General features: G+C 37.2%; 7 protein-coding genes across 25 annotated transcripts in view; 5 read left to right on the top strand and 2 right to left on the bottom strand.

The window, feature by feature from the left end:
• LOC105669180 (glutathione S-transferase-like) overlaps positions 1-775 on the top strand; it is a 29,950-nt gene extending 29,175 nt beyond the window's left edge. For all 5 annotated transcript variants that reach the window (XM_012361981.2, XM_012361980.2, XM_067352760.1 and 2 more), the window contains one exon: positions 26-775. In XM_012361981.2, the coding sequence (XP_012217404.1) occupies positions 26-193 (168 nt within the window). In that variant the 3' untranslated portion in view covers positions 194-775. The remainder of the gene's footprint in view (positions 1-25) is intronic.
• ND-19 (NADH dehydrogenase [ubiquinone] 1 alpha subcomplex subunit 8) lies at positions 705-2,573 on the top strand. Of its 2 annotated transcripts, XM_067352764.1 has the most exons (4): positions 705-839; positions 1,161-1,334; positions 1,829-2,004; positions 2,130-2,573. In XM_067352764.1, exons 2-4 carry the CDS (start codon positions 1,206-1,208, stop codon positions 2,353-2,355), a joined length of 531 nt encoding a protein of 176 aa, XP_067208865.1. In that variant the 5' UTR covers positions 705-839; positions 1,161-1,205; the 3' UTR covers positions 2,356-2,573. The 2 variants fall into 2 exon arrangements, with proteins under 2 accessions (XP_067208865.1, XP_012217405.1); XM_012361982.2 differs by lacking the exon at positions 705-839 and having other exon boundaries at positions 924-1,334.
• A 331-nt stretch (positions 2,574-2,904) lies between these two features.
• Positions 2,905-7,133, bottom strand: Mgat1 (alpha-1,3-mannosyl-glycoprotein 2-beta-N-acetylglucosaminyltransferase). Of its 4 annotated transcripts, none has more exons than XM_012361971.2 (13): positions 6,747-7,132; positions 6,343-6,585; positions 6,164-6,242; positions 5,965-6,095; positions 5,698-5,803; positions 5,439-5,611; positions 5,064-5,294; positions 4,780-4,918; positions 4,383-4,611; positions 4,156-4,260; positions 3,912-4,002; positions 3,650-3,820; positions 2,905-3,574 (listed from the first exon to the last, which is right to left on the bottom strand). In XM_012361971.2, exons 4-13 carry the CDS (start codon positions 6,070-6,072, stop codon positions 3,461-3,463), a joined length of 1,467 nt encoding a protein of 488 aa, XP_012217394.1. In that variant the 5' UTR covers positions 6,073-6,095; positions 6,164-6,242; positions 6,343-6,585; positions 6,747-7,132; the 3' UTR covers positions 2,905-3,460. The 4 variants fall into 4 exon arrangements, with proteins under 4 accessions (XP_012217394.1, XP_067208837.1, XP_067208839.1 ...); XM_067352736.1 differs by having other exon boundaries at positions 6,343-6,369; XM_067352738.1 differs by having other exon boundaries at positions 5,439-5,608; positions 6,164-6,585; positions 6,747-7,133.
• A 631-nt stretch (positions 7,134-7,764) lies between these two features.
• LOC105669239 (T-cell activation inhibitor, mitochondrial) lies at positions 7,765-10,330 on the top strand. 4 transcript variants are annotated; one of them, XM_067352740.1, is made up of 8 exons: positions 7,765-8,163; positions 8,248-8,362; positions 8,607-8,986; positions 9,065-9,356; positions 9,453-9,553; positions 9,614-9,757; positions 9,837-9,968; positions 10,063-10,330. In XM_067352740.1, exons 1-8 carry the CDS (start codon positions 8,138-8,140, stop codon positions 10,295-10,297), a joined length of 1,425 nt encoding a protein of 474 aa, XP_067208841.1. In that variant the 5' UTR covers positions 7,765-8,137; the 3' UTR covers positions 10,298-10,330. The 4 variants fall into 4 exon arrangements, with proteins under 4 accessions (XP_067208841.1, XP_067208840.1, XP_012217512.1 ...); XM_067352739.1 differs by having other exon boundaries at positions 9,596-9,757; XM_012362089.2 differs by having other exon boundaries at positions 9,065-9,377; positions 9,596-9,757.
• Positions 10,331-11,316: 986 nt separating this feature from the next.
• On the top strand, positions 11,317-14,579 carry LOC105669240 (sphingosine-1-phosphate phosphatase 2-like). Of its 6 annotated transcripts, none has more exons than XM_012362093.2 (6): positions 11,317-11,488; positions 11,936-12,037; positions 12,135-12,704; positions 12,805-13,006; positions 13,123-13,347; positions 13,479-14,579. In XM_012362093.2, the coding sequence occupies exons 3-6, from the start codon at positions 12,215-12,217 to the stop codon at positions 13,894-13,896; spliced, it is 1,335 nt and encodes a 444-aa protein (XP_012217516.2). In that variant the 5' UTR covers positions 11,317-11,488; positions 11,936-12,037; positions 12,135-12,214; the 3' UTR covers positions 13,897-14,579. The 6 variants fall into 6 exon arrangements, with proteins under 6 accessions (XP_012217516.2, XP_012217517.2, XP_067208847.1 ...); XM_012362094.2 differs by having other exon boundaries at positions 11,317-11,493; XM_067352746.1 differs by lacking the exon at positions 11,317-11,488 and adding an exon at positions 11,510-11,692.
• Positions 14,171-15,876, bottom strand: LOC105669241 (PIH1 domain containing 1). 3 transcript variants are annotated; one of them, XM_012362096.2, is made up of 7 exons: positions 15,530-15,715; positions 15,351-15,441; positions 15,107-15,289; positions 14,833-15,005; positions 14,542-14,760; positions 14,308-14,451; positions 14,171-14,230 (listed from the first exon to the last, which is right to left on the bottom strand). In XM_012362096.2, the coding sequence occupies exons 1-7, from the start codon at positions 15,590-15,592 to the stop codon at positions 14,195-14,197; spliced, it is 909 nt and encodes a 302-aa protein (XP_012217519.1). In that variant the 5' UTR covers positions 15,593-15,715; the 3' UTR covers positions 14,171-14,194. The 3 variants fall into 3 exon arrangements, with proteins under 3 accessions (XP_012217519.1, XP_067208856.1, XP_012217518.2); XM_067352755.1 differs by lacking the exon at positions 15,530-15,715 and adding an exon at positions 15,722-15,876 and having other exon boundaries at positions 14,171-14,451; XM_012362095.2 differs by having other exon boundaries at positions 14,171-14,451.
• A 6,339-nt stretch (positions 15,877-22,215) lies between these two features.
• On the top strand, positions 22,216-22,608 carry LOC136999263 (uncharacterized; the record flags this gene model as incomplete). Its single annotated transcript, XM_067352834.1, has 1 exon — positions 22,216-22,608. A coding segment is annotated over exon 1 (393 nt), but the record flags the coding sequence as incomplete, so codon positions are not given.
• Positions 22,609-22,663: the final 55 nt, after the last annotated feature.

Below are 22,663 nucleotides of genomic sequence, written 5' to 3'. Positions count from 1 at the left end.
GCAATAACCGCGTGTTGCTTTTCAGACTACGTGGGCGGATTTTGTGTTTACGGTGGCGTTGGAGAACTTTGAGAACATTTTCGGTGCAACCGCTTTAGAGAATTATCCGGCTTTACGTGGCTTGAAGAAACGAGTGCACGAAATTCCTACAATCACCGATTGGCTGGCCACACGACCTCATTCAGAATTCTGAATGTATTTTTAATATTGTTTCAACAATAGAAACCGGGAGGAACATCGACATCACAAACAAAACACATATTTTCACTCGATTCATCGTTCTATGTTATTGTGCATGCATATACGATCGATCGATTAATATAGCATATCAAGCAATAATATCTTTATATTTGTTATTTATTTTTTTTTTAGTTTTCGAGTAATTCAAACCGTTCAAATATCGAGAGCTCGAACCTTATATACCACTATTTTTTCTCGGCGTTTTTTTTTACGTCATAGTTTACATTGTTATGAAAAAAGTCATTTTAAGCATATATAGTGTCACGTATTACAGACTCAAAGTCACCTTAGGTGAGATTCAACCTCACTGAGAAAGTTTCAAATACCCGAAATAAAAATCACTTATTGTTACTCGAGATACAAACTCTTCTCAGCTGTGATTCAAACCCTATAACCAAATAAGGTTCGAGTCTCGACTAATGGGGTTTGAATTGCAGCTGAGAAGGGTTTGTGTCTCGGCTAAATGGCTTGTGAATCTCTCAGTTAGGTTAAGTTTGAATCTCAGCCAAATAAAATTTAAAAATATTTCAACAAATATTTATAGTACATACTAAACGCATAATATTTATTTTAGTGTATTTCAGATGTCGGTTTTTCGTGTAAGAATCTTGTGATATCTTGCTGTAATGTGTTATTTTAGTGTTAAATAGATCGAGATATAGTCTCTACTTAATCTAACTTAACTTAACCTAACCTAATCTAACCTAACATGTGTCAAAAAATCTCGTGATATCGATACGAAGACAAAAGATTGCTATCGATCTTCCAACACAAAGTTACTTTCGTATCGAATTAGGTTAATCATTATTATTTATTATCACGTTATTCAATCTTGTGTGCATGATGCATTTTACAATTTTGCGTTGAAGGAAAGTTTCGCATTGAAACGTCCCTACGATCAGTAATTCTGTTGTGAACAGTTGTAAATGACGAGTTGACTCGCCAGAGTGCTGTTATAAGAAAATATGGCCGCGACGGCAAAGACTGTACTGCCTGAAGAAAGCGAGCTAACCGTTCGGGAGTTGGACGTTACCTGGCCAGTACTTCAAACCGCATCAGTTTATATCGGCAAGGCTTGCGAGTGGTATAATAATGTGAGTTACTTTTTACGGATTAGTTGGATTTTAAGAGAACGTTCTACGACGGTTCTACGATATTCACATGCTATTAATCGTCTCTCTTCAAAAGTTACATAATATTTCAAATTTCCGTATTAATATTTGACATACTACTGTTGGTAAATAATAATTTTACGTACAAAGCTCTTATTTAAAATAACAGGATTTTATATGCTTTTTGACAACTGATTTTTATCTCACAGTCATTTGGGAAATAAATTTACAAAGAGAAGTTTGTAGTAGTTCCATTAAAGACTTTGTTATTGAATTATAATGTTCAATATCATGCATAATGTGGCAAGAGATGCGCAAGGATGCAATCTATAAATAGAAGGAATCACCTCTTGTTTGAGGAAGATGACAAGCTTCTAGATATATAGCATTAGTTTTGCAATTCAAGAATGCGAGAATCCGAGATGTATGTATACAGTTCTTCCTTTTAATTGCTTTCTAATTTATTTCTTTTTTAGGAATTTATGTTATGTAGACAAGAAGAATGTGATCCACGTCGTTGTCTCAATGAGGGAAAAGCCGTGACCTCTTGCGCACTTGATGTTCTCAAAAAAATGAAGAAGCATTGCTTGGAAGATTTTAACGCGTATATGTATTGCCTCGAGAGATCATCGGGAACATTGGATTTTGCTCCGTACGTTGATTTATATCTTATGTGTATACACAACCAAGGAAAAGAAGTTTATGTTAATTTTTATATCTTATTGTTCCATCAATGATAATCTAATTATGTAATTTAACATGAAATTTGTTATTTAGGTGTCGGCAGACACAAGCTGCACTGGATCAGTGCGTTCTTAAAAATATGAATATAGAACGTCCACCTTACGGATACTTTTGTGAGGCTAAAGTGCACAATACATCCAGGCCGCGGCCACCGCCGGGCAATGAGCCCATAACATTTCCAGATCCAACTCCTGGTCTATCAGCTGACGTACCACGTGAGAAATCGAAATATAGCAATCGCTTTTGGTATAAATCTTAAATCTCTTAACAAATACCACTAGTACTTTGGCCGCGTTGCAAAAGTTATGCTTGTGAGATTTGGGACACATCAGGTAATTAGTCAATTGCAGGGAATCGAGCGTATGCAATTTGTAATGCGCTTCCGAACACTGTAGAAATGTTTGTTCCATATGAAATATGTATAGAATCGCCATTGTATATGTCTTGTGAATATAAATTTATGAATAGTAAAATAAATGTGATTTGCTTGATATCATTGTTACACCTTATACATATATAAATATGGAACACTATAACGTTATCCCTTTTTCACTTGTCTATCGTAACTATTAAAACATTGTACATTTAATATCATTCTCACATGAACTCCTCAATGTGAGAATTCGTATAGAATTGTAAATATGTTAAAATCACCCGGTTTAATTGCACGATAATTTTACAGTCAGATTTTATTTTTTAACATTGTATAGAAACGGATTTAAATTAGACTAATTGTGAGGCGGATTATAAAATAATGGAATGTACTGCTTATAGACAATATTTGGCAGGACAAAAAATGCAGACAGAGTTCAATTGATAAAATTATATACTTTATTTACCACATGCCACATGACGTTATAATCACCATGAAAGTAGCACAAGCAAAAATATATCAACGCATTTTTGCTTTGGAAGATATGTGGTAATTAATTAAAAATATTGCTTTGTCAAGAGACTATTACGTCGTTTCATATACATCAGATGTGACCAATTTGATATAGCAAGTAACTTTTCCAGCCATTCAAGCGCCTACACTTGAAAAGCGCGATATGTGCGTGTGAATGTATACGCGTACATACACAACACACATACATAAAAACTTATTGAAATTTGTCACAGTTCCGCGGAGAAACATCATGTTCAAAATCGATTACATGAGGAATGTTACATCAGCTTTAACTCTGAGAACATAGTTTATATGCCGTAGACGCAAACAGCGGTCTCATCGTCAGTTCATCGCAATTAATATATTCATCTAGTTCGTCGAGTATCAAAGAAACAACACAGCACACAGTATTCCAAAAGAAAAAACAATACTGTACATCTTATGCAATCTACAAATCCTTGTATAGCATAATCATGTGTTAGCTCCATGTAATGTCATAACCACTCCAATTCGCACTTGGCGCTAAATGTACACGTCTTCCATTATAGAAAAATGTCACCACGCCACGATATCCAGATCTAGGTACACCGCTCTGTAACACCGTATTACAGTATTATGAAACAGTTAAAAATGTCATGTGTGAATCTTAATAAGGATAGATTATTACCCTGAAATCGTCCATTAAACCAAGCAACTTGGTGGTATTTTTAAACGATTGACGAGTGTAATAAGGTATCCGTACTGGACCAGGGGTAATTATGTTCCCACTCTTCAATTCTGAATAGCTAACCACTGTCGATTGATACACTTGGTTGACGAAGGCTATATCGTAGTTATCCTATGAAAGTTACACAATAATGACAAATGCATTTTGTATTCAACATGGGAGCATATACTCGCAGATAACTGTATCAAATACTTGCTCTTACTTTTAGTAAATAGGATAGATTCATCTTGGTGAAAGGCACAAATTGTTCATTCAGCTTGATGTACTTCAAGTGTTTTTCAAAGAATAATCCACTGGAAACAACACGAGATTTCATGTTTGTGTTAAAATATGCTCATATTACAACGATCAGTCTCGAGTTATATCGACACATTGACATTTATTTACTCTTGTGATATATTCTTAATGTATAGATGATATATAAATAAAATATAAATAAGTCCTACTTGCTGACTCCAAGTTTGCCGAATGTCCTGGTTCGCGATATTTCTGGACGAATACAAGCTCTATTCTTACGCTGTTCCGGCTGCCTTATCCAGTCGTCCCAATATCTACGTAAGCGAAAGATATATTATCAGAGATGTAGATACCACGAAAAAGGCATCGATAACAAATCACGCTGATGATAAATCAAACATGCGTGCGTTTGTATGAGAAATAAAATTATACTCGCGATTTGGGCCATTTTGGTGCAAGCTCCAACCATAAATCGCGCGTGAGCATCCAACCTAAACCAGGAAAGAAATCTGTCCTATAAAGCAAATGTGGCGCATGTTCGTCGACCAAGCCAGCTTTACCGTTATCATTCCACGCTGACACACACCATAGAGAGCTATCATTCACTAATAGGGAATAAGTCCCCAGGAAGTACTCGTAAAAGTCTGGAGCAATGTCCAAGTCATCTACATATTCATAACAAAAATTATGAGCATTAGAATTTTGATTTTAATTTAATTTCAATCTTTATATCTAAGTATCGCACACCTGCTGAAGATGTATCACATTCACAATTTTATGTAATGGCTATTAACACTTGCACTTATAGATTTTACAAGTTATATTAATCGTACCTTCCACTATAATTGCAGTACTGTAACCAAGCTTTACAAATACTTGGTTTAACGCCCATTTATAATGACGCGCGATTTTAAAGTATCCTCTAAATTTCTTTTCTTTAGGTGGTATTTCAATATCCGATTGGTCAGGTTGCTGAAATAATCACAAAAATTGCAACAACTCCATCTCAAAAGTTACAGGAATATAAATTAAAGCGTAATCTCACTGTAGGAAAATTATGAGTTCTTGGAATGAATATATAAAAACATGCACAAATTAATAACTTTTAAATTAATACCTTTATATGTAGCACCTGATTTTTATATCTCGCTATGACATCAGCAGTTTGTCGATGGTCGCAGTCTTGCGATACAACTATTGGAAATTGTTCTTTGCTAGGTCTTAATTTTATTAATTGATCTAGACATCGGTCTACCGTAACACGATTGCAAGAAACAACCAAAATAGCTATTATTGGAGATCCATCTGGTAGCTTTTGCCTCGAAGGAGTACTGTGTGTCGGTTCCGTCTATTGTGAGACATCGGAAAATAAAAAATTGAGAATAAGATATTGTCAAGTTAAAAAAAAGAAAAAAAAGATGACATTCATTTATGAATTATAATTATGTTTGACAGATCGTTAACATTGAATTAGTAAGATTGTAGAGATTACAGATAAGATGGCATTGTGTGTTGGCCTCTCTGCACTTTTAGATCTCTTCCAGTCATTTTTATCCTCTATTTTCTGCAGCAGGATACTATTGACTTTGTTACTTTTATGCTTGTCCTTTTCTATATCCTTTTCATCCATTGGTAATTGGACAGCATTTGATTTGTCATATTCTTCTAAAACATGTAAGCATATATTATTTTTGATCCATTGTTTCTATATTTTTCAGTATATGCAGCATAAATTTTTTAACATATATTACTTTTACGACGTTTACTCTCATTGATTCCTTCAAGAAGCTCCTGATTTATAATTATCTGTTGTTTTACTTCTTTTTCCAATCTGCTGATTTGATTCGACAGCTTATCCTAAGAGTAAAGGCAAAATATATATTATATACACTTGTGTGTATGTATGTATGTATGTGTGTGTGTGTGTGTGTATGTGTGTGTGTGTGTGTGTATATATGCTTACTAATTTCCAAATTTTCTTATAATAGATTACAGTGTATTATAACCATTTTTTTCACCTTATCCTGATCTTTGTCAACTGTTTGTTGATCCAGAAATAAAAAGTATGTAGCCACAGCCCATAAGATAAGCGAGCCAAAAATAATACTGACTGATCTGTTCCGCATGACAAAGTCAGGTGTCACCTTAACTGTAACATCAAATTTTATTACAGGGATGAAAAATACAGATAAAAAGCAAGAAGAAACAAATACTAACAAGGGTTCCACTTGTTGCAATACACGTCAGTACATATTTATTACAGGATTCCTAATGTTTTGGAGGTTTTGTGTCTCCTCTGCAAAATTGCAGCCACTATTATGACTCATCCCGATAAATTGATATACGACAATTACAACAGTTGACATTGGCAGTTGACATTCGGTGATGTTACTTACACGTATTGTATCCATGAACAGGGATATCTGTACTCATAAATCATACAGAAATGTCGTACTCCATATTGCTCAAACAAAATGCGTTTATATGGTCACAAGAAAAAAATACAGCAGAGTGCATTATTCACGTTGCTCGTGGACAAGAACTGTGTTATGTGAGTAACACAAGTGCATTTCACTCAACATACATAATATGTACACAGAACATTCAATAATCAACAATACCAGGGAACATGGATTTTACTGAAATTAACGTTCACTAATCGTTACAACATTCGATCATTTTTCGCAACGATGTTACCATACGGATCTATATTGAGTGACATTAAAAATTTCGTGAACCACATGTTACGAAGCGGTTGATGACACTTCGCAACTATATCGCGAGTTCTTAGGTTACTTACCATGATGATACAGGAAGTGACACGGAATCCTTGCGGATCAACTCTTCAATCCACTATGATTTATTGTAACAAAGCTAAACGAGATTGACACGCCTCATCCTCGAGAGACGACGAATTGCCCAGGATGAAGCAAAGCCGGACACTTGCCTCTCACGCCGCGATTCGGGGATTGTCAACTAATGTAAATCTGTGTGGCTCGCGTACATTACGAGACACGCTCTACTCGCTCTACTGTCGCGGCAGTGCTTGCGATTAGCGATAATGCTGATGTAATAATAAACGTGGCAGCCGTGACAACTGTGCGAAATAGCATTCCTTATCATTCTTTATTGTCGCTGTTCGATTCGAGGGAATTTTACTGTTGACACGATAGCATCTATTCAATCAGCAGTAGTTAGCAGGCGCGCGCGCTCAATGTTAAAAGCGCGCCGATATCAATCGACATAAACAGACAGGTGCAGGCAGGGCAGGCAGTAAAAAGGAGAATCATTCTTTCGTCTAATTTTTAATATCTTTTAATCGAATACAATCAGGTTCGTCACTACGTAACGAATGTAATGATGTTATATATGTATATGCATATTTATCGATTACATCGTACTAGTTGCAAATTATTTTGCTAATCTTATCAGGTATCAACAAAGTAGAGTGAAATAATGAAGAAAATATAAAAGATACATTGTTGATATATCAATGTTAGTTCAATTTATATAATTTAATCAGTAGAATTTAACTTAAAAATTTTCATTTTACTAATTTTGTAACTTTACGTGCGCAAATTTTCTTGAAGAATTATTTCTTCTCTCAAGATTTCGTTAATGCGATATTTTATACAATGATTTAATTTTATGATCATAATAAAATTACGACAAAAAAGGAGAAAGGGACAGAAGCAAAATAAAAAAAGTCGCCCTCTTCAGATGGTCGGAATAAAATTGTTATCACATTTGATCGTGATATTAGTTCAACTTACCGATGTATGGTTACATCGAGTAGTTTCTCGAGTTTGTCACTGAGAGCACTGTATTCGCGATTCACAGCTTTGTTTTGTACAGACGGGGTCGTTATGGCGCATCAGCGAAATCGTCCTAAAATAAGATTGTAATTCAATGCAGCATTTTGCTGCATTCCGAACACATTGTGACAGTAAATGATCCACTGAATCATCCATTATTTTTGAAATTTTTCGTGGAAACAAAATATTTGGAAAAAGAGAAATTGAAAGGACAAAGTATCTCGAAGAAGTACTGTGTGCTTTCAAAAGAGCAGATATCCACAAAAGAAGAAAAAGAGTCCCTAACGTGATAATCATTTCATGTTTGCTGCATGATTCGCAGTACGACGTAAAAGTTGTAGATAAGAACGGCCGTGATGGTGACACGAGTGTGAAAATGTATTGTACGACACTCGGCAGATGGTAACAAAACCAAGTCAAAGCTTTACTTTTATCTTTTACTTTCGTGGTAGCTTGTTCGCCAGGACTGACAGCTCTTTCTCATAGCTTTTGCAGGAGGGATGCGATGAGGGCTTTGAGCACCGGCGAAGTCTCCACCGCGTTGAGGCCATTTTACTTCACCGTACATCCTGATCTATTCGGCCAATATCCCACGCAAAGAGTAGGCACTGTTGCATCAAAATAAATGCATCCTTACTGGAAAGATGCAAGAAATTTGATCGATGAATTGCATTGAGATATGACATTCATGCGTCATCCTTTTGCACTTTTTCTTTACACATTTGTCATTTCTCGTACATAAAATAATACAAATGCAATTTGTCCAATTGCTTTAGTTACAATTTTATATCTTATTTTTTTTAAAGCCTGAAAATAAGTACATTTATGTACTTACTACTTTGCAGACGGTGAATGAGAATTCTCTGAAGCAACTGAGTTCAATCTTGGAGACTTTACAACAAAAGCAACCTATACGACCGACTATTTTGCCCTTTTACTTGCGTTCAAAAGATGAAAAAGAAGTAAAAGCTGGTAAATTTACACTTGTAAAAATACAGCTGAAAGAAAAAGATCTGAGACAAACGATACTTTCTATCTTAAAAACATGCGATTTACCGACAACGTTTGTCGATAAAATTGAGGAACAGAAGCCTGTCACAAAGTGCAAATCCAGCTTTTGGCAATGTTCCGGAATAAAGGCAGAATTTTCAGAATTAGAGGATGATCCTATTTACGCATCCATTATTATGAAACGAAAGATTAATGCAGAACCAGATACGCTAAAGCAAGTATAATATCGAGATATTTTCTTAATGTCTCAGGCATATTGAATTTATATTTTCATCCAATGTATTTCTTTCAGGGCATATTTGGACAAACATATCAATGAAGCGCATGTTAAATTGGAGGCGTGTAGACCAATGAGAGATGAGGTGGAGAAACTGGAGAAAATATTGTGTAGCGATTTGGGATTGAAGGATATTGTGTGGGATTGCGGTTGGAATATCGCTCATTATCGCGGTTGTTTATTAGCTTTTCAAGCTTTAGCTGAGCATCATCCAGAATCGATGGAGGTGTTGAGGAATCGGACTCTCGTATTTGCTAATGATACCGGTATCAGTTTGGAAGGCAACGTTATGCTGAATTCCGGCGAGGTTAGGCACAATTGGCTTGATGTAGGTTGACAATTATTATCTTTTTATCCGTGTCAAATTGCCTTTAAATCTGCTAAATTTGTCTATCTTTTGCAGCTAATAAAGAACGTAAGAAAACACGATGCCGTGTTGTTGAAATTACCGGCATTTGAGAAGGCAGTGTCCCAAGTACTACTCGACATTAAAGTCGGTCGACGGTGCGTAATACATCATATTATTTGAGTTATGGTAAGGCTCAGGGTGCTCTATATGTGCAGGAAATTCATGCCCAAAGTAATGGTCGGCCAGTATGAGCGACAGCTGCGGCAACTCACGACTACGCTCTCAGATTATCGCGGCAAGAGGAAATATCCAAACTCTTGGCCGATCAGTTTATCGGCTTACGAAATTGTCATCGAAGCGTTAGTATTATCGCTTAAATATCATGCTCATGGACGACTCGTAGATCATACAAACATGTTTGTTGCGATCTTGTTACAGCGAAGCTGGTCCTTTAATGCTGTCGCCGACTGGACAATTCATCGTGCCCTCATCATGTCCAAGTTTTCTCTTGGTGAATTTTATTAGTGAGAATTTAGAAGAGGCCACAAAAAGACTACATCATTATAATAAGTAAGATATTTTGCAAAGAAATAACAATTGTACCTTTGCTAGGTTAAACATTTATAACATTTAGATTATTATTATTTGTGCGTATTTATTGTAGCATAAAGCACGTGGAACGAGAACTTCACCGTAAAACTATTAAGGAATTAGGTTTAGCAGCTCTCAACAAAGACGATAGCATTACACCAGATCTAATGATACAATGTTGCGAACGATTGCTTTTGCATAAAAGAGATTTAGCATCATCTCTTCAGGGTGTTATGCTCTGGGTTACGCATTATTATTCCGTTATGAGTGACGGTGTTCTTTGCGTACCATGGGATTGGAAGTTGTAACTTGTAATAAAAACGTAATACCTTATTATTGAACCACTAGTATAATTAATTGCACAATGTAAATATTTTACAAGTTTTCCAATTTGTAAGATGGGTATAAATGATTGTTAGAGTGATTTGAAGCAAGCAATTATCTAGATACATAAAATAAACTTACAAAACGGTTTACATTATAATCACTGTTACGATGGTTATGCACATTTTAATTACTATTAATTCATCGAAACGATTGTCATTGTATAATAACCCGTCGCTTCTAATCTTACGTTTAGTCAGATTAAAAGAAGGAACAAAAGCAAACAGAATGTGAACTAAGGCTATGCTGTGTATACTTTCGATACTGTATAGCAAAATTATACTAGTCTCTTGGTGCCATTGTCACGTTACATATATTTTTTTAACAAATTTAATTCCGCGAATTCAAGTGCGTCGATTGTTTATATATGTAATCTCAAGATAAAAAATAAAATGAGATTTGCGATAATCAAATTCGCATTCATCAGAAAATCATTGTAATAATTTCACAAGCAAGCAGTCTTTATCAGATAATAGAGTTTTACAAGTATGATAAAGAAACTATGAAGACCTCTCTTGTAATCGTAAATAACCGTAAACCACAGATTAATAATTTTCGTTCTGTGATAGAACTTTTATATTTTCATCTCTCTAGCTGTATTATTCGTGCCGCGAATAACATATAAACAAATAAATTCCTGTATTTATATTTATCGCAAAGTCACATACAAAAATAATTTTTTTTTCCGATGTGTTTGCTTTTCGCGATTATTCACAAAAGCAATATAAAGCTATTGTTGCACACGGCTGTAACATGCTTCATTGCGATTTAAATACAGACAGTATATAATTTTAAACGCCGAGGTAGTCTAACAATCGCTTGATAAATTTCAATTTTTCTAAATCGTTACAAAGGTTCAACTATCCTTCCAGTTACATCACATCTGACACGGATTCTTCAATATTCGGTACGTACGTTTGATGAGATATATACGCAGAAATAATTGTAGAAAAAAAGAAAATATATGTAGAACATTCGCTTCATTATATCGATTTAGACAAAAAGTTTGGTGCTTTCATATATTTCGATTGAAATATACGAGAATAATAAAAATCATCGTTAGACAGTATAAAAATATTGACGAATAGTTCCAACAAATTAGGGTTAGGTGTCAGGTTAGGTAAAACTGTCCATTTTGTCATTAAATTTTATATATTGTCTTGTACTATCTATTACACTATGTTGTATCAATAAGATGTTTATTTATCGTTCTTTATCATAATAGTTTAAAATTCATAAAACTTCGATAAGAACTGCATTTTGTGCCTTTATTTTTATATATATATATGTGTGTGTGTGTGAGTGTGTGCGCCACATTGGTACTCGTGTTTTACTCCTCTCTAATCCCGAGAAGACTTTTTTTCTCTTTCTAATTTAATCTAACCTTTAAAATTTCAAGTATTTATAACAGAAATAAGAGCACAAGATCTATATTAAATTTAATATTACTGAAAACTTTCAACTAGATGAACAAGTGAATCAAACTGCTATAATCATGCATGTTTATACGCGATCACATATCAGACAGATTTTTTAATTTTAAAACACGTTGTTTTTGACAGCTCAATACGTCTCAATCGTGTCGAACGGCACCTTTCATCGTCACATTCTCATTCAACATATCAAGATGCACCCTTAAAAAACTTAGCGAAATCAGTAAAAAAGTGCGTATTCTATTTATTTATAGGCGATAATTTATTTATTATATTTGTCACGTTGCATATTTAAGATCATTAATATTGACATAGAATTATTCAACAGGATACGTTTTTGACTATGAGAGAGCAGTAATAATAACTTTCTTCAATTAATTCAAAATTAGTTTACTGATTCCAATAAGAATGGCATTGGAGTTAATTAACTATTTAAAGGACCCACAACTAGTCGCATCAATTCAACAATTTTTTGGTGTCAAAATACATTACTATGAACATTATGAAAACCTTAAGGAGAGTAAAACATCGCAAAATGAAGACAACAAATATATTTCTGAAAAAATTGATAATTATAAGAAGAATCATGTTTTCACTTGCCACAGTAAAGAAATAAATGGTTGCGACGCAAACAACAAACAGTTCAATGGATGTAGGCAAATAGAATACTCTAGAGAAAAAGATGAGTCGACAAAAAAACGGGAGAAAGAGACCTCAATGGTTTTACAGAATCCACATTATACAATCACAAATTTGTTTTGGTATTATTTATTTTTATTTGGTACTGAACTAGGAGACGAAATATTTTATTGCGCTTTTATACCTTTCTTGTTTTGGAATATTGATGGAGCCCTTGGCAGAAGAGTAGTCTTAGTATGGGCCACTGTTATGAGTATCGGTAAAATCAATTGATAATTAGAAACAGTAATATGTGTGTGTACGTGTGTTTTACACTTGACCAAAGACCTTGTTATCAAATTTGTATGAAATGTTTTCAGGACAGATATTGAAAGATATAATTCGTTGGCCCAGGCCGGCGTGTCCACCAGCAGTCAGATTACAAAATAAATGGTCACAAGAATACGGAATGCCATCCACTCATGCCATGGTTGGTCTCACAATTCCATTTAGCATAGTATTATTTACAATGGATAAATATATTTATCCATTTTCTATCGGTTGTACGGTTGCTTTCATTTGGTAAGTAACATATCGCAATTGGCAATTGTTTCATCAATCAATCATTAAATGACTCATCAATTCGCTTGTATTCGTGTAAAATAATTCAACTCTGTAATGTACAATGCTTTTCTCAGGTGTGTACTCGTCAGTACGAGTAGACTCTATCTAGGTATGCACACCGTCCTGGATATTGTGGCGGGCTTAATATTAGCGACTGCATTAATGGTACCGTTGGTACCTTTAGTAGAAATGACAAATATCTACATCATCACAAATGTCTGGCTATTAGCGATACTGATCGCAGTCAGTATCGCCACTATCGTATATTATCCATGCAGTGACAAATGGACACCTACCAGGTAGATATATAATGCACGAATAATCGATATTGCAATTATCGCAACGACAACATACGCCTAATTAATTAAGTTTTACAAGATTATTACAAATTATACTTATCTGTAATTTTTTATTCACTCATCTATTTCAGAAGCGATACCGCAATGGTTGTATCAGTCACAGCAGGAATTCATACAGGTGCATGGTTCAGTTATTACACAGGTGCACTGAGTACGTCGCTATTTTCGCCGCCATACAATATCGTTTGGCCGACGCCCTTTACACTCGGTCATTTGATTCTTAGAACCGTGCTCGGTTTCGCTGGTGTTATCGCGACAAAAACTTTTTGTAAATTTCTCAGCTATGCTACAATGTGTGCCATATTAGGAATCAATTGGAGGGAGCTCATGAAATGTCAGGACTATAGCGGAAATCAAAATAAGGTCTTCGTCGATCTAGTTAACAAATATGTAGCTTGTTTCATGATAGGTGTAAATACAGTGTATTTTTTGCCACAAACTTTTAGCACGATAGGTATAGAACGACCGACGTTTCGTACCGAAATGTGAGAAATTTATCTCGTTCGATTTATATCGCTTTGCGAAATATATTTTATATCTCGTTCGTTCGTTGAGTTAATAATTTTTACGAGTTTATTCATTTCTATTTCCGTAGATATATTTAGCAAATAAATAGCTGATACATACCGTCACTGAAACTTTAGAAATTAAGAGGCTTTAGAATCAGGAAACATGATAAAACTTGAATCACGTTTATAAAATGTGGAATCGATAAAAATTTGTTGGAATCGGGAAAGGCGCAAACGGAAAAGAGAAATTACTCTTTTGTATTCTTGTATCTCCTTTTTTATTTTTCTTCCATCAATATATCTACTCGTAAAACCTGGAAAATAAGAGCATATACACTTCTACATGTATCCTAATGTAAAAAAAAAAAAAAGAAAAAGTAGAAATTCTCACCGAAATATTACGATCGAAAAAGGCTTTCGCGTTATTCGCCTTTAGCGTATACGGCAGTAAAACGTCGTACATATCGGAAGCTTTTTTATCCGTGACATTTATGCGATCAGAATTAATCAATACTTCTACGTCCTCAATTGAAACCTGCAAGTGACAAAACACGTTACACTTACATCATCGGATCAAATGTCGATCTGTAAAACAGATAATCTATGTAATAATTTTGTGACTCACGCTTTTCGGCATATTAAACAAAGCAATTAAACGCTCAACCGGGCCTTTCAGTGGTTTTCTTAAAATTATACAATCTCTTTTACCGATATTTCTAATTTGTGGATACATCTCATTGTCAGTACGTTTCGTAGAATGCGACATTTCCTCTATCAATGGTCGACCTTGCGGCTTTCTAGGCTCACGTTTCTCTATCCTGTGCTGCTGCAGTTTACCCATTACCTATAACATTATCCGATATCGATCAACAAACTTCAGATATTACGGTATATTTTTTTTTCTACGTGTACATACCGTCCGATTTTTAAGAACAACATAATTTTCTGTATCGAGTTTTTTGTCAAATTTGTCCGCTACACCACTCAATACAACCAATACTGTAAACGCCATGAAATGTTTTCTCTTTTGACATTTCTTCAAGTAAGTTGAATTGATCACGACATCGAAAGTTGCACAAGGTACGCCAGCTGTAAAACAGATTGTAACATTTTACAAATACTAGTTTCTTATCTCGCCACCATGCCTTTGTAACATTCTTTTAGAAAACAAGGAAGCAGCTTTGTCACACCTTTATCCACCTCCGTCCTTTCAGCACCAATACTCATCGGTATGGTATAAGCAGGTACTTCATCATTTAAAAGTTGATACAATTTAGCATCGGATATATCTTCCGGCGATGGAATCACATCCGTCACACATATATTTACGAAAACCTTTTCCTTATTAGTTGATCTAGTCTTAATACAAATACCTACAACCACATTTCAGAGCTTAGATTCTTTATACAATTAACGACAAAGCGCAACACAAACCAGGAATAGGTTGCACAAGAATCGATGGTGTCCTGTCAAATTGTTTCATCAATTCGTCCATCCGCTGATTCAAAGCATCTCTGTTCTCATCCTATTAAAAAATGGAATATATAAATATATGAATATATATACCGCAGTTAGCGTTTATACATAAATTCACTTTATATTCACGTATTTACAGGTAATAATAAGTTTTTCGTCCCAATAGAATCGTCAATATCAAGGAAAGTGGTTTTATCCATAGCTGCGCAATTATTAAGAATATAATAAAATATGTATTCACACAAACATCCAATTTCTCTTCCAGCAACAACTTTTGCAACAAGGAACCGCGAGTGTCGCGTGACTCGGTTTGAAAACAACAAACATACCAACAGCTGACACAACCGTTAGGCCGTGATGCCAGGACGAAGAGAGACACGGTCCCACGTAAACCGTAAAGCTCGTATCAGACTACGCATTGAAGATTGAAGTTTGTCCAATCGAAAGAAAAGGAGCTAAAAGTTCTTTATCTCGATTGGTCAAATGTTAATCTTCAATCTCAATCTTCAGGCTGCGTTCCAAAATTCACTACCAGTACTGAAAATTTACAATATACGTAACGTAAACTATAGATTTTCAGCACTGGCAGTGGATTTTGGAACACAGCCTCAATGTGTAGTCACAGACGTATAATAAATATACTGCGCGGTTGGCTGAAAAGTTGTCTTTACTTTAGAAAGAGACAACTGGTATTGAACAGTAGTCTCATCTTTGTCTAGTGAAGTAGAAGGAGATAATAAAGTCTTTGTTGATCGGTAGATATTGGACGGTATTCATAATCCTGAAAGTTACTCGACAAACGATAAATACGACTGGACAAATGTGGCTCTAGTTCCGACTATAATTTAATAGCGTTTTCGATTATACAGGATTTGAACGACCCAGGGTTGATCAATCACTATTTTACTATAAATGCAAGTCTTTCATTGGTGGAGAGGTTGCAATGACGTCATTAACCAACCCTGGGTCGTTCAAATCCTGTATAATCGAAAACGCTATAACGCTCAGAGCACCGCGCGCCCTGTAGCGTGGCCTGTTCGTTACCCGTTTGAATCGAACCACGTGCTCCGATTGGTGTAACTCCGACTGTAGTAAATGAATGTCAGGAATACGAATAACCTTCTAAACTTTCTAAATTAAATTGAATGATAAATGGTCTTTATCACAAAATGCAGAATACACTTAATTTTAGTCATCCGTCCGCAAGACTAGATCTAATTCACCGACGACTCACACGAAGATTAACATTTGACCAATCGAGATAAAGAACTTTTAGCTCCTTTTCTTTCGATTGGACAAACTTCAATCTTCAATGCGTAGTCTGATACGAGCTTTACGGTTTACGTGGGACCGTGTCTCTCTTCGTCCTGGCATCACGGCCTAACGGTTGTGTCAGCTGTTGGTATGTTTGTTGTTTTCAAACCGAGTCACGCGACACTCGCGGTTCCTTGTTGCAAAAGTTGTTGCTGGAAGAGAAATTGGATGTTTGTGTGAATTTCGACTGATCCTAATGCTGGCTCTGAACAGAGTACCGTTTTACATGCGGCTCCGGAAAAAGAAGCCGGTCTCGTATATTCGAAGATATTTCGGATTGTTCGTCGTATCCGGTTTCGTATGGAACATCGATTGATTGTATCGTTCGAGTTTCGATATATCGCATGTCGAGGTATCGCTGGCAGCCAATTGCTAGCGCCTCCTGTCGGTTGACTATCGAAAAGTCTTACAGTGCAGTGTAAAAATGGGCGATGCTAAAAAAAAAATCTACTTTAAAATAAACGATTATCAAAAATAACTATTTTTTTTTTTTTTATAAACGATTAATTCTTGAAAATATCGACGATGTTTGATTAATTTCTAATTTTTATAACAGGTCTGGTTTACACCGTTTAGTACGTATACCAAGTACTAAATGTGCTACTGTGATTAGTGTAAATTTTAAACAATTTATACTTATCAGAGAAGCAGATTTAGTACGCATACTAAACGATCGGTGTAAACAAAATCATAAACAAATCTGAAGCCCATATCAGACTACATATAAAAGATTAAGGCCTGTTCTACAATAGAGACGTAAGCCGTAAGTCGTAAAAAATTCTCTAATCACAGACTACGTTTACACGTCACGCATAATCGGGTTTAATAACATGTAGTAATAAAACCAATCACAGCTATACCTCTGAAAAATGGATTGACTATGATTGGTCAGTTTCACAACTACGGATGTTGTTAAACCTGATTATGGGTGACGTGTAAACGTAGTCACAAGCAAATTATAGAAAAATAATAGACTGTGATTGGTTAATTTCTTACGGCTTAAAGCTTACTACACCTATTGTAGATTCAGTCTTATAACTAATAAATCTAGCAAAAAATATTGTAACATAAAAAAAAAAAAAAAAGTTAACGAAGTTGCAATTGATAAACATAAATACATTGGATGAATAATCGTTTTCTTAATAAAAAAAAAAAGCAACGGTTCGATTAATCAAGTGATTTTTGCCCATCCCTAGTGCAGTGTCACGGCAAGGTACAGTACAGTATACGATGCGCACGCGGTGCCAGTGCTGCCAGTCGGGCCGGATTGCCCCTTCAATCCTTTCTACAAACCAGGCCGTGCACAATAACGTATTATAAGCGTGCGGACCCCAGAAAAATTATACATATATTGAATAATAAAGATATTTGAGGATAAGTTAAAGAAAAGTAAAATATTTAAATAATAAAAAAAAAAAAAAAAAAAATGCTACAACTTATCCTGTCCTGTCAGTCTAATGGAGCCTACCAAACTGCGCATTTATAACACATAGATGTATTTATCATCGCAGGCGCATGCGCGACTTAACCGGCGAAAGAGCAATTCGGCCCGACTGGCAGCACTGCGCGGTGCACTTTGCGATCTAGTCGCTCTGCAAAACTACCGAGGTAAATAAGTAATCTTTCTCAAGGGTAGTCTCGTCCGACATAAGTCTGCAGACAGACAGGCAGATATACGCGGGTATTTATTATGTTCATTCGTATTCTTACTTCAGGTGCGAGGTGCTATTCGACTGGTGAGTACATATATTAACTATTTTTTTTTTTTTTTTTTTTTTTACAACAAAGATCAGGACAAGCAATAACAGAGTTGGATCAGGATTAGATCAGAGTCCTCTGCGATGGAATGCATCTTTGACGTGATGCAGAGGCTCCAATAGCTGGACTCTCTGAGTTGCAAGACTCTGAGGTGACGGCATGGGTCAAAGAGCATGCCTAGAAGGAAAATTTCAAAAGAAATTCGGAGCGCCAAGGCCCGTTAAAAATCGAAAAACACTTCACCAAATAGGAAAAAAAAAAAATTATGGAGGAAGATAACTCCAAAACAAACCTGGGACCTGGCCAGTCTCGTTAGCACGCCGGTACTCCGGCATAACGGCCGGCCCTCATTGCACGTAGAGAGTGGTTCTCCGCCCACTCCCCCTGCCGTCATATTGATAGGGCTCAAAAAAAAAAAAAAAAAAAAAAAATTTGCGAAAGTGTCATGATCAACCCTTTCCCCTGCGGTCTCTTAGTTTTTGAGATATTTTGAGAATAAACTCTCGCTCTATTCATTGTCGTCTTAATCGCTACAAATAATCAAATTAAATAAGAAAGTAGTGGAGCTGTCGTGGGGTAGCAAGTTAAGCGATAAATTTGTGAAACGAAAGATCCCGAGTTCAAAACCTGGTCGGCTCCCAAATTTCTCAAGGTTTACAATTTAGACTAAGAGATAAGTTTTCAAGATTAAAATCCAGAATTAAAAAAATCCCAGATGTCAGATCCAGATGTCAGGTCCAGATGTCACTGGTGATAAATATACTGAGACACTGCAAAAGGCAAAAGCAGCCATCAATCTCAAAGAGTTGGGCATTGAGAATACAAAGGTTAAACCTGCATTTACAGGAGCAATGATAATTCAAATTCCGGGCGAACAAGCAAATGATAAGGCAGATACTCTCGCGAACAAATTAAGGGAGGTTTTCGAGGGGGAAGAGGTCAAAATTGGACGACCTATGCAAAAAATAGATCTAAGAATCTCCGACCCTGAAGATGCCACAACGCCAGAAGAAGTTGTACAAATAATTGCAAAAAAGGGTGGCTGTCATGTAGATGACATACGACACAACCCTATTAGACGATACAAACGGGACATGGGTGCGATATGGCTCCAAGTTCCTGCTCTGGCTGCTGTTAAAGCTGCAGAAGAGGGAAGAATAAATATCGATTGGACAATAGCACGAATAGAGGTACTACAAAAAAGACCAATACAGTGTTACAGATGTCTAGCTAGAGGACATACCAGCAACAGATGTCCTCCAAATAACGTGGATCGATCTTCACATTGTTACAACTGTGGAGAAGCAGACCATAAGGTAGGAACATGTATGAAAAAAGCATGCTGCCCAATCTGTAAGGGCAGAGGACTAAAAGACGATCATAGAGCGGGTAGCACTGAATGCCCGCCATGTCCCCCTATTAAGGGTAGATCTAGTACACCTGTCTTAAATACGAGACAGGTAACAAGTATGGAGATAGAGGACACCGATATACAATAATGGCCTTATCTCTCATTTTAGCTAACGTTAATCATTCTGGCGGGGCTCAGGATCTACTCAGTCAACACATGGCTGAGTGGAGCACGAGCCTTGCCATTGTAACGGAGCCCTACTATGTGCCGGACAATTTTAGGTGGTGGGGCTCAACTGGGAACCCCCCCAAGGTGGCAATCACCTGGGGTGGTGGTGATGTGGGGGAAAACCTCCCTTGCAATTTAATCGAGCGAACAACGGATTGGATAGCTGTAGACTGGGGCGGTTGTCTAATCGTTGGATGTTACTGCTCACCGAGAAGAGGTGTAAATTTCAGGGCTTTCCTCAGCTCGATGAGCACAATATTGGATCTTTATAGTAGAAGACCAGTACTAATATTAGGGGACTTCAACGCCAGATCCCTACAATGGGACAAGAAGAGCTCAATTAGAGGCGAAATGCTAGCAGAATGGGCTGCGGGTAGAGGCCTTATATTAACTAACAAAGACAACACATCCACATGTGTCAGACCACAAGGCCGATCAACTATCGATCTTGCATGGGCAAACCCAGCCATGCTTAGCAAAATAAGAAACTGCTATGTAGATCTGGAAACCGCCTCAGATCACTTATATGTTCGAATAACTATAGGATCCACTCTTGATCGAGTAAAGGACAAATTAAAGGAATCTAGACTTCGTCTTCCCAGATGGAATGGGAAGAAGTTGAACAATGATCGACTAGAGGCCGCGATCATGGCCAAGACATGGATCGATAGAGAGCTATCGGAGGGAGGTGCAGTTGAGCAGGCTTCCTGGCTAGACACCACACTGTCCGAGGTCTCTGATGTGGCAATGCCAAGAGCTAGAAAGACCAGGCAGAAGTATACATACTGGTGGTGTAAAGAAATAGCCACACTAAGAGAAAACTGCATAAAAACAAGAAGAATAGTCACGAGAACAAGGAAAAACGGAAGGGACGACATAAAAAAACATGCAGAAAGACAACACACAGATGCACAAAGAAGACTAAGACTAGCTATAAGAAAAGCAAAAAATAACGCAAGGAGAAAACTCTTAGAGACGATTGACCAGGATCCCTGGGGAAGACCCTTCCAAATCGTAACTAGGAAAATGAAGCCCCAGACTATGCCGTTAGTCGCTGCACTACCGCCAAATACTGTGGAGAAAATACTCAGTGTACTATTTCCGCCGGGTGATGGATACCGAGAACTCCACAAAAAACAGATTACATGGCAGGCCGAATGGGATGTTCAAGAATCAGAGGTGAAACGAGCTCAGAAAAAGATACAAGGAAACAAAGCCCCTGGTCCGGGAGGAGTACTTGGATCTGTAATAACTGGAACGGCTAAACACCTACTATCAGCTTGGGCAAAATGTTGCAACTCTTGCCTGAAGGAAGGCAAATTTCCAAAGAACTGTAAGATCGCGAATCTGGTACTTCTCCGGAAAAAGGAAGGTCAGATGGATAATCCGGCTTGTTATCGCCCTATTTGTCTGTTAGATGAACCTGGTAAACTAATGGAAAGGTTAATAGTTGGTCGCATTAACACTTACCTCCAAGATACCGATGGACTCTCCGATGAACAGTACGGATTCAGAGAAGGCAGATCCACGATAGATGCTATCCTTCGCCTACGATCGTGCGTACAAGAGCAACAAGGACGAGTGGTGCTGGCAGTAGGGTTGGATATCGCCAATGCGTTCAACACCCTGCCATGGGGCACCATCCTCCGAGCCATGAAAAGAAAGGGATTTCCCGAATATCTGCTGGAAATAATCAGAGACTACTTGAGTGATAGGTGGCTGGTGTATGTAAACCAATATGGTGAAATCGCCAAGAAGAGGGTCACTCGAGGGGTTCCTCAAGGGTCGGCACTGGGCCCTACCCTATGGAACATAGGGTATGACAAAGTGTTGGAATTTGCCGATCGGCTGGAGATGTGTACGGTGCTCTGCTACGCAGATGACACGGTTCTGCTTACCTCTGGGGGCTCCATCAAGGAAGCGGCGTGTAGGGCGGAACTCGCGGTGGCCTCGTTGGTCTTGGAAATAGAAAAATTAGGATTAAGAGTCGCCTCTGCGAAAACGGAAGCAATGGTCTTCCCAGCTAGCGCTGTCAGAGGCCAGACAGTCTCCATACTAGTCAAAGGTGAACCGGTAAAGGTAAAAAACACCATGCGCTACTTAGGCGTTACGCTAGACTGAGACTGGACATTCGCACCGCATTTTATGGGCGCTATTCCCAAAGCCGAAAAGATGTTCACCGCTCTATCCGGCATAATGCCAAACTTGAAGGGGCCTAGAGAACAGACAAGAAGATTGTATTCCAACGTGATACATTTCGTGTTATTATACGGAGCACCGGTATGGGCAACAGACTTAACCGGAAACGTTGCAATTAAAATGGAAATATCCAAACTACAAAGGAAAATTTTTTTGAGATTGTGTTGCGGGTATCGCACAATCTCATTCGTGGCGGCAATGATCCTGGCGCGTCAGATACCGCTGGATCTGACCGCACTCGCTCTACGTCGCGTGTACATACAGTCGAAAAACTTGGACCGGGAGGGTGCACCACTGGAGCACGCGGCTAAAGTCAGACTCTGTATCCAGGCTAAGCGAGAAGCCTTAGAGGAATGGAGAAACAGGGTAAGGAACAAATATCGCACTTTTGGCCTGAGAACAACCCAGGCCATCCTTCCTT

This window comes from Linepithema humile, chromosome 4 (genome assembly GCF_040581485.1).
Source record: "Linepithema humile isolate Giens D197 chromosome 4, Lhum_UNIL_v1.0, whole genome shotgun sequence".
In the NCBI taxonomy this organism is placed as follows: Eukaryota; Metazoa; Arthropoda; class Insecta; order Hymenoptera; family Formicidae; genus Linepithema; species Linepithema humile.
The sequence above is the reverse complement of the archived record's forward strand: the minus strand, read 5'-3'. Positions and strand labels throughout refer to the sequence as shown.

Coding starts and splice junctions, on each gene's coding strand:
- ND-19 (XM_067352764.1), top strand. CDS start 1,206: ATGGCCGCGACGGCAAAGACTGTACTGCCTGAAGAAAGCGAGCTAACC. Junction 1,335..1,828: donor CTTGCGAGTGGTATAATAAT/GTGAGTTACTTT, acceptor TTTCTTTTTTAG/GAATTTATGTTATGTAGACA. Junction 2,005..2,129: donor GGAACATTGGATTTTGCTCC/GTACGTTGATTT, acceptor TTTGTTATTTAG/GTGTCGGCAGACACAAGCTG.
- Mgat1 (XM_012361971.2), bottom strand. CDS start 6,072: ATGCGGAACAGATCAGTCAGTATTATTTTTGGCTCGCTTATCTTATGG. Junction 5,804..5,964: donor TTGACAAAGATCAGGATAAG/GTGAAAAAAATG, acceptor CTTTACTCTTAG/GATAAGCTGTCGAATCAAAT. Junction 4,919..5,063: donor ATCAGGTGCTACATATAAAG/GTATTAATTTAA, acceptor TGATTATTTCAG/CAACCTGACCAATCGGATAT.
- LOC105669239 (XM_012362089.2), top strand. CDS start 8,138: ATGTATTGTACGACACTCGGCAGATG. Junction 8,363..8,606: donor GCCAATATCCCACGCAAAGA/GTAGGCACTGTT, acceptor ACTACTTTGCAG/ACGGTGAATGAGAATTCTCT. Junction 9,378..9,452: donor TTAGGCACAATTGGCTTGAT/GTAGGTTGACAA, acceptor TATCTTTTGCAG/CTAATAAAGAACGTAAGAAA.
- LOC105669240 (XM_012362093.2), top strand. CDS start 12,215: ATGGCATTGGAGTTAATTAACTATTTAAAGGACCCACAACTAGTCGCA. Junction 12,705..12,804: donor GGCCACTGTTATGAGTATCG/GTAAAATCAATT, acceptor AAATGTTTTCAG/GACAGATATTGAAAGATATA. Junction 13,348..13,478: donor GACAAATGGACACCTACCAG/GTAGATATATAA, acceptor CATCTATTTCAG/AAGCGATACCGCAATGGTTG.
- LOC105669241 (XM_012362095.2), bottom strand. CDS start 15,592: ATGGATAAAACCACTTTCCTTGATATTGACGATTCTATTGGGACGAAA. Junction 15,442..15,529: donor CGAAAAACTTATTATTACCT/GTAAATACGTGA, acceptor ATTTTTTAATAG/GATGAGAACAGAGATGCTTT. Junction 14,452..14,541: donor TGTTTAATATGCCGAAAAGC/GTGAGTCACAAA, acceptor TGTCACTTGCAG/GTTTCAATTGAGGACGTAGA.